Source organism: Typopeltis vanoorti, chromosome 19 (assembly GCF_054136105.1).
Source record: "Typopeltis vanoorti isolate ZY-2024b chromosome 19, IOZ_Tvanoo_1.0, whole genome shotgun sequence".
NCBI classification, from domain to species: domain Eukaryota; kingdom Metazoa; phylum Arthropoda; class Arachnida; order Uropygi; family Thelyphonidae; genus Typopeltis; species Typopeltis vanoorti.
The window spans coordinates 28,438,874-28,452,921 of NC_143567.1; the positions used below are offsets into that span (position 1 = coordinate 28,438,874).

The 14,048-nt window shown below is 34.2% G+C and overlaps 1 protein-coding gene across 1 annotated transcript in view; it reads left to right on the forward strand.

The window, feature by feature from the left end:
* LOC150095945 (X-linked retinitis pigmentosa GTPase regulator-like) overlaps positions 1 to 12,271 on the forward strand; it is a 166,165-nt gene extending 153,894 nt beyond the window's left edge. The window contains exon 18 of the mRNA XM_090409247.1: positions 11,199 to 12,271. Coding sequence (XP_090265373.1) covers positions 11,199 to 11,222 — 24 coding nt within the window. The 3' untranslated portion in view covers positions 11,223 to 12,271. The remainder of the gene's footprint in view (positions 1 to 11,198) is intronic.
* Positions 12,272 to 14,048: the final 1,777 nt, after the last annotated feature.

The following is a 14,048-nucleotide window of genomic DNA, read 5'->3' on the forward strand; positions in this document are numbered from 1 at the left end:
ATTTGTGCTATAATGCTATGACAAATGTAATTTGCCATAGTATTATGGGCCATAAAGAACACAAAGCATATTGATACAAATATTCTTTATGTTGATTCCTTACTTATCCTTTGCTTTATCTCATTTTCACTTGAATCCATTGTTGAGTTCTCACTCTCTCTCATCCCCCCCCCCTTTGCAACATTCCTTTTGGTGATAAGATCCTCCATAAACTGTTCATTGCTTCATGGCCTCTAGTATCCTCTAGTAACTTCTGTTCATGCTTGTTTAGACTTCCTTTCTCTTGATCCATGTTCTTTCTGTCACAATATCCATTACTTTATTCCCATTATGATCAGCTGGAATTCTACATATATGTCCATGTATTACATTCCAATTTTCCCACATTTTCTTTGATGGGTGCAGTTCCTTCTAATATGTTCATTTGAGATGTTTTCTTGTCATATCACTCATTTACTTCATCATTCTCATCTCTGTTGTATGTAACCTTTGTTCTTGAGATTTTATCATTATCCAGCATTAAGTTTCATACAATTCGATTAAGACAGGGTATATGTGGAATTACCGTACTGGCAAGTATGACAAGCTTAGGAGATTGCTTGGATCAGTGCCATGGCATGTACAACTGCAAGGGCTGGACGTCAATAGAGCATGGGAAGTGGTCAAGGTGCATTATTAATATAATATTCTGAATAACTTCATTGCCAAAGGAATTTTCGTATGGATGCTGATTGTATACCTAGTGTCCGAATAGTAAAACAAGTAGGGGTTAAATGGATGAATAACACCATTAAGCTTGAGCTGCAAAAAAAAGAAACAACTGTGGAGGGAATTTAAAGAAAGGGGTGACCTTCAGGCACACGAACGGTATAAAGTGCAGGCCAGAAACGAGTGTGGTAAAAAAAGCAAAAGCGGATTATGAAAGGAAACTAGCTATGCAAGCAAAAGAGAATCCCAAACAGTTCTTTCAGTATGCTGCAAGCAAGAAAAAACTGTACATGGCAAAATGATTTTAAGGAATGACGATGGTAAGGAGGTCACTGAATCAGTCGATATAGTGGAGTTACTGAGCTCGCACTTTTCAAAAGCATATCATCCAGGTGGTGACATTGAAAAAATGAAGGAACCATTAGTTTATACGGGAATAGTGATGAATACAGTGGAGGTGACTAGTCTATTACAGAACCTTAATGTGAACACATCTGTGGGATTGGATGGTATACCGGCATGGGTCTTGTGTGAAGCGGCTAAGGAATTATCAGTGCCCTTGACCATGTTGTTTAATCTGAGTCTCAGGTCTGGTTTAGTCCCGAAGGTGTGGAAAGAGGGGAAAATAGTTTCACTGCATAAAGGAGGATCCAAGACTACGGTTGCAAATTTCCGACCGATCAGCATATAGATCTTAAAAGAATCTTTTAAAATCCTTCTTCTTCATCTATTCCTCAAGTCAGGTTGGTAAAAGTCCCTTCCTCTGTCTCTGTTCAAAGCAAGATCTCTCATATGCCAACAGCTTTGAAAACCCATTTTAGTTCTAAGGACTTTGTGGCATGTCAGTTTTAGTCTTTCATTTGGTGTTGTGTTCTCAGTTGCATTGCATAGTGTGGCCAAACCAATGGTGTCGATGCTTAACTGTGTTAGGAATTGTTGAATTAGGGATGTTCCCATCTTTGTAGCACTTATGTTCTGTCTAATTTCCTCTCTAGTTTATTTTATTTAATTGATTTTAAGGTTTGGATTTCTGTCCTATAGACAGTTGTTGATAGTATTAAGCTTTCATATAATTTTATTTTTAGAGTTCTAGGAATTTTGTTGTTTTTCAAAATTTTATTATGTTTATTTATCATTGACCACGGAGAATCTGTGTTTTATTGTTGCTATGGCATTTAAATTTGAAGTCAAGTGTTCTAAGTAATTAAAACCACTAACTTGTTCTCATAATTTCCTAATTAATTATTATTATTATTATTAAGCGAGACCTCCAGGGAGTCAGGGACTCATCGAGGAAGGCCGTATACTACATGCGCTAGCTATCACACTTGTTCTTGAATTCATTCACGCTGCTTTCACACATAACATTCAATGGCAATCCATTCCAATCACGCTCCACCCTATGGGAGAAAAATCTAGCCTTCATTCCCTTCTTAGCGGCATTCATTCTTGGCTTCCAAGGATGTCCTCTTGCCCTTTCTCTATCCTCCATAAATTGAAAAATTCCATCAATTGAAATCCTGCATGACCCTTTCAGAAGTTTGTAAGTCTCAATCATATCACCCCTCTTTCTCCTGTTTGCTAGTATCTGCAGTCTACAAATTCTCAATCTGTCTTCATAATCAGTATTCCACAATCCTGATATAATTTTTAACTCTCCTTGCACTCTCTCCAATACATCAGAATCACAATGGAAACTAGGAGACCAGACCTGCACACAATAGTCCAAGTGAGGTCTTATCAAGGCCTTGTAAAGAGACATAATGACATCCCTATCTTTACATGTGAACTTTTTTCAGCATTGCAATTATCTTTTGAGTTGTATTTGTAATCTTTGCTACACTGCCCCTGAACTTCAACTTGCTAACACTCCAAGATATCTAGCCTCATCAGTTTCTTCTAGCATAATCCCACCAATGTAATATAACATTGGACATCTAATCATGCCAAAGTGAATGACTTTGCATTTACTGACATCCATTTTTCAATGCCCACAGTTACAGCCTATTCAAATCATTCTGCAAGTACTGCATATCAACAGCATTCCTGATTACCCTACCTATCTCTGCATCATCAGCAAATAGCTGTATGTTGCTTGTCAAATCTTTCCCAATATCATTAATGTACAGATTGAATAACAATGGACCAAGCACTGATCCTTGTGGTACACCACTGGTTACCTTAAATCTTGCAGAGTTACATCCTCCATATCCATGCTAATATTCTATAACCCAAACCTATATTCTCCAATTTATGCAACAGTTTACCATGCTGTATTCTGTCAAAAGCCTTAGCAAAATCCAAAAGTACCATGGTGTGTCTGTTCCCCTTGTCTAGTTCAATGGTAACATTGCTATAGAATGTGAATCAGTTGCTAAAACATGATCTTCCCTTAGTAAACCCATGTTGCTCATTGCAAAGTAGAGATTCACTGTCAACCCATTTCTGAATGCAAGCTCTAACCAATTTTTCCAAAATCTTCACCACCACTCTTGAGATACTAATTGGTTGATAATTAGATACATTGATCTTTACACCATCCTTGTGTAATGGAATTACCATACATTCTTTCCATTCCTGCAGAATATTCCCTGTTCTGAGACTCATATTAAACAAGGAATGTCCAGTTCATCTGAACACTCTTTTAGCACACATGCTGATATCCCATCAGTCCCTATTGCTGAATTCGTATTCAGTTTGTGCAACCACTCTAATACCTCATCCTCATACACCTGAGTTTCTTCATCTGAAGAGGTAGCAGTGAACTCAGTGTCATGTACACCAGATTGATAGTTTTTAACAAAATGGGTGCTCATTAGTTCAACAACCTCTTCTGCATTTGTAACCCTCATGCCATCTACATTTAGAAGTGTTATTCTTTTATATTCATTCTTTCTTTTATTTGCATCATGTTGATAGAATTCTCATGGGTTGTCTTTAGCTTGCAAAGTCAGTTTCTTTTCATTCTCAGACTTTGCTTTCCATACAACAGTTGTGACTATTCTAGCCTGCAATTTATAATTTTCATAACACACATCATCCTTATGCAAATAGTATTCCTTCCACATCATCCTTTTCATATGAATCTCTTGCGTAATAAGATTACATATCCATTTGACTCCTACCCTATTTATTCTTTGAACCCTCAGGACACATTCTGATATTGCATCATTTAAGTATTGTTTAAATGCTTCCATGCACTGTCAATATTCTTCCCATCCATTAACTGATCCTGTTCCACTGAACTCAGTATACTCCTCAGTTGGTCATCATTTCCTGCTTTGTAGTACAGCATGTAACATTTTCTGAACGGAACATGCATAAACTTAGTCACTTCCCAAGTGAGTACCGCATGATCACTGTCACCAACCGGATTACGTGTTATATATAACTTTCAGGCATCTTCCAATTTTCATTACCTTTGTTTTATTTAAATTAATAGTCATTTTATACTTTCTGCAGGTTTCCTATAATTATGCAAGCTGGTACTGGAGACTGTACTTGTTATGTTATAATTAATACGTTATCTCTATATTTGATGTGTGATTGGTCTACCATTGACTTTTATTCCTGTTGTTGGGGACAGTGGTTCTTTAGTGAATTATGGATGAAAATGTTAAAAAGTTACAGCGAGAGTGGCCATCCTTGATTTCCAGGGTAAATTGAAATATTTTTATATTGAACTATTGCATTTGTATTCTGACAGCAGCTTGAAATAAATCTTACTGTTTCAAAACCTGTGTTTTTCTCTATTAACTGAATCAAATGCTTATTAGTCTACAAAACAGCAGCAGTGATCCCATTTAATTTAAACTAGATTAAAGATATTGTCAATTGCTTATCAGTTTCTTTCTTCTGAAGCCAGGCTAGTTTTTCTTCCATTTACTGTTTGTAAATTTTACATGGTTCTGTATTATTTTTACAAATTTGTAAGAGTAATTGTTTTATAATTATTATATTTTTGAATATCACCTTTTTTTTTAATGTACAGTTAATTTTTTTTTTTTCCCAGTTGTTTGGAATATTCCAAGTGAAAAGAATATTAGATCAGGCCGACCATTGAGCTCTGTGGGCTATGAATTAAAGGTACCAAGAAGTTATATTCTTGGTTTCATCCTTTCATCCAAGTGTAAAGAAACAAAGTTTGTGCATGAAATCTCTTCAAGGCTAATGACTTCACATCAATTGCCTTAGTATCCCATAATGCAAGGCACATATCCTTACGGACATGCATAATGTTATGCATTATGAGAAGGCCACTACCCAGACCAGTTTCAACCTTTATTGAGGTCTCATCAGTGGGAGCTAGACCCAGAAGTGATACCAAGGTTGAAATAATACAGAAGTCATATTTCCATATACTAAGGCAATTGATATGAAGTTATATATAGTGTTTATAGAGCTGAATTTTCTATTGAATATGGCAGTCATCATTCAGATATGACATAGCACAATGCTAAAAAAAAGAAGCGCAAGGAAGCAGTTGCAGCAAAAAAAAAAAAACAGTGCAAGCCATAAACTAATCTCTTTCATAACAAAACAACATGATGTAAATAGTGAATGGAAATATCTCATTGTACAAGAAGGATTGCTAACCTTCCATAGTATCACATATAACTATTCATTTAGATCAGAGAATGGTACATCTACTATCATATAAAACTTATTCTTAAAATGATTCACATGTGCAAGAACAAAATGTGAAAGTATAGTTGTGAACAGGGGCGGCTTGTCTATAGGGGCCGGGCCCCACCTATATTTGTATAACTAGCCCAATAATTGTAGTTTCAAAAAATATGTTTCTTGTAATTATTATTTTTTGATCTATTTCCAACTCGTTTTATTGTTTAATAAAAAAAAATTACTGTAGTATTTTGTGTCAATATTGTATAATGTGATTTAGTACGGTCTCTGGGGCCAGGCACGGCTGGCTCTATTTTATACGTGTAGAACACAGAGCATGTATGAGGCACGTGCACTAGCGATCATGTTTGTTTACCGGGCGCAACACTTATCTTGGGGACAGTTTTGTCTGGCCCAGTCACTATGTTGACACATATGTACATAGTGTGCAATTCTTTGATTGTGAAGCACGTGCACTAGCAAGCGTGTTTGTTTACCGGGCACAACACTTATTTTGGGGCTCATTTAATCGAGGCCCAATCACTGCGTTTGTATGTAAATAGCGCATGATTCTTTCATTGTCTTATTATTTATTCTCATTGTTGATTTGTTTTATTGTTTTTAGTGTGTTTAATTATTGTCGTTTTTTGTTATAATTATTTTAAAGTTTAACTTTTTATTACGTCCATAAACAATACATTTTAACTATGAACAAAATCGATAGTTTATTGGAAAAACGTTTCTCATTATTAAGTCTAGAAGAAAAATTGGAAAGCAAAAGACTTGGCACATACCAACCTAGAGATGTGCGTATTACTCAACAAGATAGTAAAAATACAAGAACATTTTATGTAACCTATTTTGACAAGAAATCATGGCTTAGTGTGAGTGATTAAAAAAAAATCTTTGTTCTGTTTTTATTGTGTTTTGTTTGGTGGCGAGAGCGTGTGGACACTCAGTGGCTGTAAAGACCTAAAACATCTTTCTGAGCGAATACAAAAATACGAATCCAGTAAAATTCATATAAACAATGCGTGCAATTTCAAATGTTCGGTAAAATGAACATTTTATCTTCCATTGATACTGGATATCGTTTTAATATAAAGAAACATAATGAATTAGTTGACAAAAATAGACATACTTTATCGAGGATCATAGACTGCATAAAATTTTGTGGTGTACACGAACTGCCGTTAAGAGGACGTGACGAAACCATCGATTCGAACAATCGAGGAGTGTTTTTAGATATGGTTTCATACACAGCTACATTAGATAGTGCTTTAAATGATCATCTTGAAAATTCAAAAGTAGCAAAAAATACTTCAAAAACCAACCAAAATGACATTTTAGACTGCATGTATAAAGTGTATATAGAAGAAATTAAAAGTGAAATTGATAAGGTGAGTTTTGTTTCCTTGCAAGCAGACGAGACAACCGATGTATTTTGTCGTTCGCAGTTCGTAATTATTTTGCGTTACCTAAAAGATTCTCAACCAGTTGAAAGGTTTCTAGCCTTTATTGATGTTCTTGATAGGACTGCTACAGGACTTAGAAACGTGTTAAAAGAAGAACTGAAATCTTTTAGTCTCAAAGAAAAATTGATCGCACAGGCCTATGATAGTGCAGTTCATCAAATAAGCGAATAAGAACATTTTTTTCTACTTTAAGTGGATTTGGCGTGTTCTTCACATCCTCTCCAAAACGAAATGACTTGCTTCGCGAAATTAGTCAAACACAAGTACCAAGAATTTGTCAAACACGATGGAATTTTTGTTCCAAGATAGTGAATTGTATAAAAGAGAATAAAATAGAGCTTCTGGAATGCTTTAACAAAATCATAAATGAAGAAGGATGGGATGACAAAAGCGTGTGGGAATCGGTTGGATTCAAAAAATTGTTGGAAGATTTTGAGTTCAACTTCTTTTTATCTTTTTTTTATTCAATTTTAAAACATGTCGATGTACTTTACAACATATTGCAATCTAATAAAACCAACAATATCTATCAAAGAAGCATTCAATAAATTTGAATCATCCATTAATCTCTTACGGAATTGCATCGCCGATTTTATGCCTGCATCAGTTCCAGACGATCGTGAGGAAATACATAAAAAAAGAATTAAAAGACATGACAGATGAATTACTGATAGAAGATGCTAAAGAAGCCTGCGACAAAATAATTAGTGAAATTAGTGACAGATTCAGCAGCTTTGAAATATTTAAATCATTTTTTATTGTAGACCCTAAAAATTTCAATTTCAATAGACAACATTTTCCTAGGGAACACATAATAAACATTAAAAGAAATTATCCAATGCTAAGTGAAGACAAGTTGATATCAGAATTAACTGTTATGTATGAAAATACTACTTTTAGTGATATACCCAGCATCAATGCCTTATCACGATTTTATACAAGACAATAAACTGGTCGATACCTTTTCCGAAGTGTCAAAATTAATTGAAATTGTTTTAGTGACACCTTTCTCCACAGGCTGATGCCGAACATTGTTTTAGCACTCTATTAAAACACTTTTTAATAGAGTGCTAAAAAACAATTTCAAATAACAATAGTAAAAAGCAATAGTACATTATGTTTACTTTGTAAAAAATAAAATTTATGATTTTTCTTTGACTTTTATGTGTTTATATTTATGGGTTCTATTAGTCAATCTTAATTAAACAATTTTAACTTTTTAAAAATTTATTTTATCCGAAGTTTCGACATTGATTTATAAAATAAATAATAGAAATAATAACTTTTTTTTTTAACACTTGAAAAATGAAAACTCAAAAATATTTTGCAGGGCGACCAGCTGGAGTCAAACCAGCATCTTTGGATTTCCGGTCCACTGCTCTAGTCCGTTGAGCTATTCCCACAACTGCAAATCTTTCGAGTTTTCGTATTATTAATAAGTTGAGCCCGTATATATATTACGTCCTAACAATTTAAAAAAAATTAATAGCTCAATGCATCAGTGGATTCTGACTGAACATTATTGTAATAGAAATAATAACTATAAATCAATAATAGAACCCACTATATATATAAATATAAAAAAATTAAGTTGTTTTGGCCCCTGGCCCCCACCTGTTTCTATTGTCACCAGCCGCCACTGGTTGTAAATATAGTGGCTCTCATTTTGCATTTCATGAAATGATAGTGATTTACGTGAAGCAAAAATATGTATCTGTTATGGTAGATTCATCAAATCACTCAAGCCTGAAGTTAGTCCCAGTTTTGGTGAAGTATTTTATACCCATGAAAGGATTACAAGTGAATTGTTGGAATTCCAAAATCTCATAAGAGAAACATACTGAGATATTAATGAATGACTAGAAATTGTTAATTCTTGACCACAAAGATTAATGAAAATTAACTATTATTTAGATATTGGTCAAATGTAGGTGAATAACTAATACCACCTAGTTTCGCCGGCTTGTGCTGTCGACTTCATCAGGGTACAATCAGGAAAGCAAAGAAACGAAAATTAATGAGAGTTAACGTTTAGCTTGTAATTTTTGTTTCTTTGCTTTCCTGATTGTACCCTGATGAAGCCGACAGCACAAGCCGGCGAAATTAGTTGGTAATTAAATTAGTTATTCACCTACACTTGACCAATATCTAAATAATAGTTAATTTTCATTAGTGAATGACATTCTGTCCATATTGGAGAAATATAAAGTAACTGACAAGATAATAGCATTTTGTGGTGACAACTGCAACACCAACTTTGGTGGCATTTTGAGAAAAGGCAACAATAATGACTTTCATAAGTTAAGCACGTGAAAATAAATGTCTTGGGATAGTCTGTGATGCACAGATCATACATAATACTTTGCAAACAAGTGCAGATATGTTGCCAGTTGATGTGGAATCAATTATTAACAAAGTATTTTAACATTTTCATGTTTTCACTATCAGAGTTGAGGCACTGAAATCCTTTTGCAATTTTGATGAAGTGGAATACAAGCAAGTTTTAGGAAGTGTGAAGATGAGATGGCATTAATACGTCTTTTTTTTTATAACCAATTTTGTCCACAGCCAATTTAAAATGTATAATAACACTATCATAAAAGATTGAATGAGAGGACATTTGTGGCCATGAAGTGGCAGAAGAACTGATTGCTCTGAAAAAACAAATTCTCAATAGAAAGGAGAAACTTTTTTATCCTGGACTTCAAAATCCAACTGATATGAGCTGGTGTCATCAAAGATGTTGAATTTACTGAAACTGTCAATAGTTTTTATGATACTTTTCTAGAACATGTGGAAAACTGGGCCAAGCCTTTGTTAAATATCTCCCCATCTTGGTATATTGATCAACAGTGTATCTCAAACATATCGAAAATTGATATCAACATACTAAAAGTAATAGATGATAATGAACTCTTCAATGATGTGATGCATGTGAATCTAAGATTGATCATTGGAAAAAATGTGGTGATGACTAGTGAAAAATGAACTGAGACAATTCAATGAATAATGAAGACATTAGTTTTGGGAACATAATACACGTTGTGTTTGTGTGTGTGTGGTATTAGGAATAATGGACACAAATACATCATTAGAGAGCATGTTAGAGAGTATTAAAAAAAAATGTTATTTTACTGGCAGTATATAAAAATGATTTGCAATAAAGTGAGAATTGACTGAACTTTTGTTATATATCATTCTCACACACCTGAGGTTACAGAATGTATAGTAAATTGATGCTATGTGTGGAATATTATTTTCATTTTGAAGCATTATATGTTGTAGTCTTTTGAAAAGACTTCATGGAGGGAGGCTGTTGCAGAGAACAGAGGTAGACAGAATAAAAGATGTGTGTGTGTGTGTGAGTAGCAGGTTTGGTGGGTTATCAGTTGAGCTGCAAATGGATGTTAGACAGCTCTTGCTTGTGTCATTGTTGACCTATCAGAAATGGGGGGGGATGATGATGCCAGCTCTACAGAGCAGTACTCATGGCATATCCAGGTTGTTTGAGAATCTAGTTCTAAGTGATAATTATATTCATTCAGTAAATTGTTTCTTAAATGAACAACAGATGTATTCAACATGGAAGCTTAAGATCAAATTGCCAGATCTTGAAAGTGGAACACTATGGAAAGATGTTTGGTGTTGTTATATTTAATTTATTATTGAATGCACCTTAATTGGAAGATTGGATTGTAAGAATTATTGTATTATTATTTTTATACCAAAGTCCTAGGCTTGATTCCTGTCAGTGATGTGAGGAGCTTAAGGATCTTCCTCAGCCCTAACCAAGTTAGCCGGTCTTGGGTGTGGACAGTATGGTTTTTTTTTCCCAGTTTATCCTGGGGTTTTTCATCCCACAAAGCAGGCAAACCGGCCTTGAGAACTCAATACTACAGAACATAGGATACCCCGGGGCATAGGGCTTGACCACCTTATCCTGTGAACAGTTTGAGTTCCGATGATTAACAAACCCTCGACACCACAAGATAAAAGAGGGTAAAAGGAAGATGAGATGAGATTATTTTTATATTCTAAATAGTGTAATTACAATAAATTTTTGAAAGTACATTATATACCGAAGTCTGCAGTTTTTTAATAATAACACTATGTATTAACAAAGTTTTTAACTATCTCAGTTTAGATTAAGTAGAATTATTTACACTTGAATACTGCATGCATTTCCATAACTTCCATATCTAGATGAATTTGATTTTGTATCATTTATTTTAACTGCATATAAATTCATAAGTTATCTACAGTTTCAGTATTTCCATTGCAACTAATTTTTAATATATATTTGTTTTTAATGCCGAACTTAAAATAGAAAAAAAAAAGTTGTGTGCCAATGATTTTAAATGTGGTTTAATTTTGTTTTTCATTTTCTTTTAGTCTGCAGCTTGTGTCATCTTCTGAATGTTAACTGTAAGGTGTCATCTCCGTGCTTCCTAAAAGTATTGATACAGTATATGAAGAATTGTCTTGTGTGTGTGTGTGTGTGTATATGTGTCAGGTTTGTATTTGCAGTATATCATAAATCATGTTGGTTTTTTCATCCTGTTGGAGATTAGACTGCTTGTTAGACAAGCTAAATGAGATTTGTTATGATTAGATTTCTTTTTTGCCAAAATTTGCATAATCAGCCTTGCTGGTGGAGACCTTTTAGAATAATTGTTTTATATACATTCCATGAAAATCCAATATAGTGAAGAATATAGTTCTCCTCTTTTACTTGACATGCTATACTAGTTATGTTTAAACAGAGAAATGTGGAAAACAACTGTGAACATTGTAATAGAAATGCTCATTTTAGGTATTTTTCTAAGATTTAGAGGAAAAGACTATATCTTTTGTAGAACTTTTATAACTTCTTAGGAGAAAAATAATACTCAAAAATGCTATAAATTGTGAGAAATATAACTCTTCAAATTGTGCAGAAATGTTTAATTACTAGGTATTTTTATGTAGATATTTTGTGTTGTGGAATATTTTATTGTTAAGCTACTTTTATTTATTTATTTTTGTTTTTGATCTTTCTCCCATGGAGAAAGAAGGGAGAAAAATTTACTGCTGAATTCGGTTTATATCTACTCTTATTTATACTTCAGATTTCTAAGTGATCTTTGTATTTCTTGTTAAGAATGTTATTTCATCATGAAAACAATTTTCCATTTTGCTCAAAACAGTTTTATAGTAATATTTAGAGTTTCAAAGAAGTCTGTAGTGTAAATTTTTTTTAATAATAATTTTCTGCTTTTCTTATTTACAAATACGGCTAGAAAATCACATGATATGTGTTGTGGGCTTCCACTGACATAGATGACTCATACTGAATTTTGAAAACGAAATTTGATCTCCTGTTTTATCTATTATAGGAGATAAAAATTTCTGGGAATAGAATTGTCAAACAGAAAAGCTTGATATATCAATCCAGTTGTGTGGATGAATTGTTTTTCATTAGTAAATAAATTCCTCAAAACAGTAAGTGTTTCTCAGTTTTCCTTCTTTACATTTCAAAAAAAAGTTTGAAAGTAATTTGTTTGGTCTGCCTTTCATAACCATTAGACCAGACTGCTGGTTGTTGTTGATCAGAAAGTATTTTCTATTTAAAAATATTATGAATATACATTTCTGGTACCTAGTTTTTAGTTGCATGGATTATTATAAGATATGAATTATTATAGGCTATGAATTAATTGCTTTAATTATCTGCATCCCTTTCCACTCTTTTTTTTTTTTAATGAAAGCTATACAACGTTGGCTTAAAAAAACAGTCTAGAAAATAAGAGTTCATGTTTTCAACTGGACTGAATTCAAATGCAGATTTTTTCTATTAAAAAAGTATGTATCTTATTACCCCCCCCTGCCCCCAATTAAAATAAGACTATTCTCAACAACTTGGTTAGTAAATGATTATTCAGTATAACTAAAACTGGAAATTATAGTATAACTAAAATCTATAAAGAAGATGAGAATTAAAATCTGGAATGTCCCAAACTGTCATCCAGGTTCATGAGCATTTTAATAGATGTTGGATTGTGTGCACTGTTGATCTACACATAACATTGGATAAAATATATTGAAGTTTTTTAAATCAAGTCTATATAATTTTTGTTATATATGTGTAAGTCAAATTCTGAACCTTTCACAGTCTCTGTTGGCCTCTGCCAAGGGTGTGTTCTGTCACCCCTCCTTTTCGTAATATTTATGGACTGGATTGATAGGCACAGTCAGAATTGGAAGATGTAGTATTGGCCATCTGCTTTTTGATGACCTAGTTCTGCTTAGCTCTTCCACAGATGACCTCCAGCGGACCCTGGATAGGTTTGTAGCTGTTTGTGCAGATGCCGGAATGAAGATCAGTGTGGCCAAAACTGAAACATTTGTGGTCTCAAGACAACCATCCCAGTGCACTCTACATGTAAGTGGAGCCCCAATGAGGCAGGTGGAGAAGTTTAAATACCTTGGGTCCGTATTCACAAATGATGGAAAATGGGACGTAGAGCTAGATACTCGAATTGGCTTAGCAAGCTCAATATTGCGGGAGTTAAGCCAGAAGGCAAAGCTGGCTGTCTTCAATACAGTCTATGTCCCCATCCTCACCTATGGTCATGAGAGTTGGGTAATGACCGAAAGAATGTGGACACGAATCCAAGCGGCTGAAATGAGGTTCCTTCGAGGGATTGTGGGGCTGACAAGACTTGACAGAGTCAGAAGCTCTGCAATTCGGGAAACCCTCAATGCTCAACCGTTGCTTCTCCGTGTTGAGAGATCACAGTTATGTTAGTATGGGCACCTGGTCAGAATGCCACAAGAGAGGCTCCCTCAGCAGGCCCTCTTTGCCAAGCCAGAGGGTGGGAGGCCCCGTGGTAGGCCAAGGACTCGCTGGATAGATTATATCCAAAACCTTGGGTGGACATGTTTGGGAATCCCACCAGAACACCTGAGTTGGGTGGCAGAGGATCGTGACCATTGGAAGTTCCTCTTGCAGCTGTTGCCCCCACAACCCAATTAGGAAAGGTGGACCTTGAAGATGTATGTAAATTGTCATTTTAAATTGTCAAAAAACTATATAGTAGTATTTACATAGTTTAAGATATTTAAAATACTTCTTACCCCAAAATGAAGTTTTAGTTAAATATTATAGTGTACTAGGATAAATTGAAAAACCTTTGATAGATTTTTTATTTCCCATATTGTAGCATTATTAATGTTTCAGAATATTCAGTTGTCATTTGAATA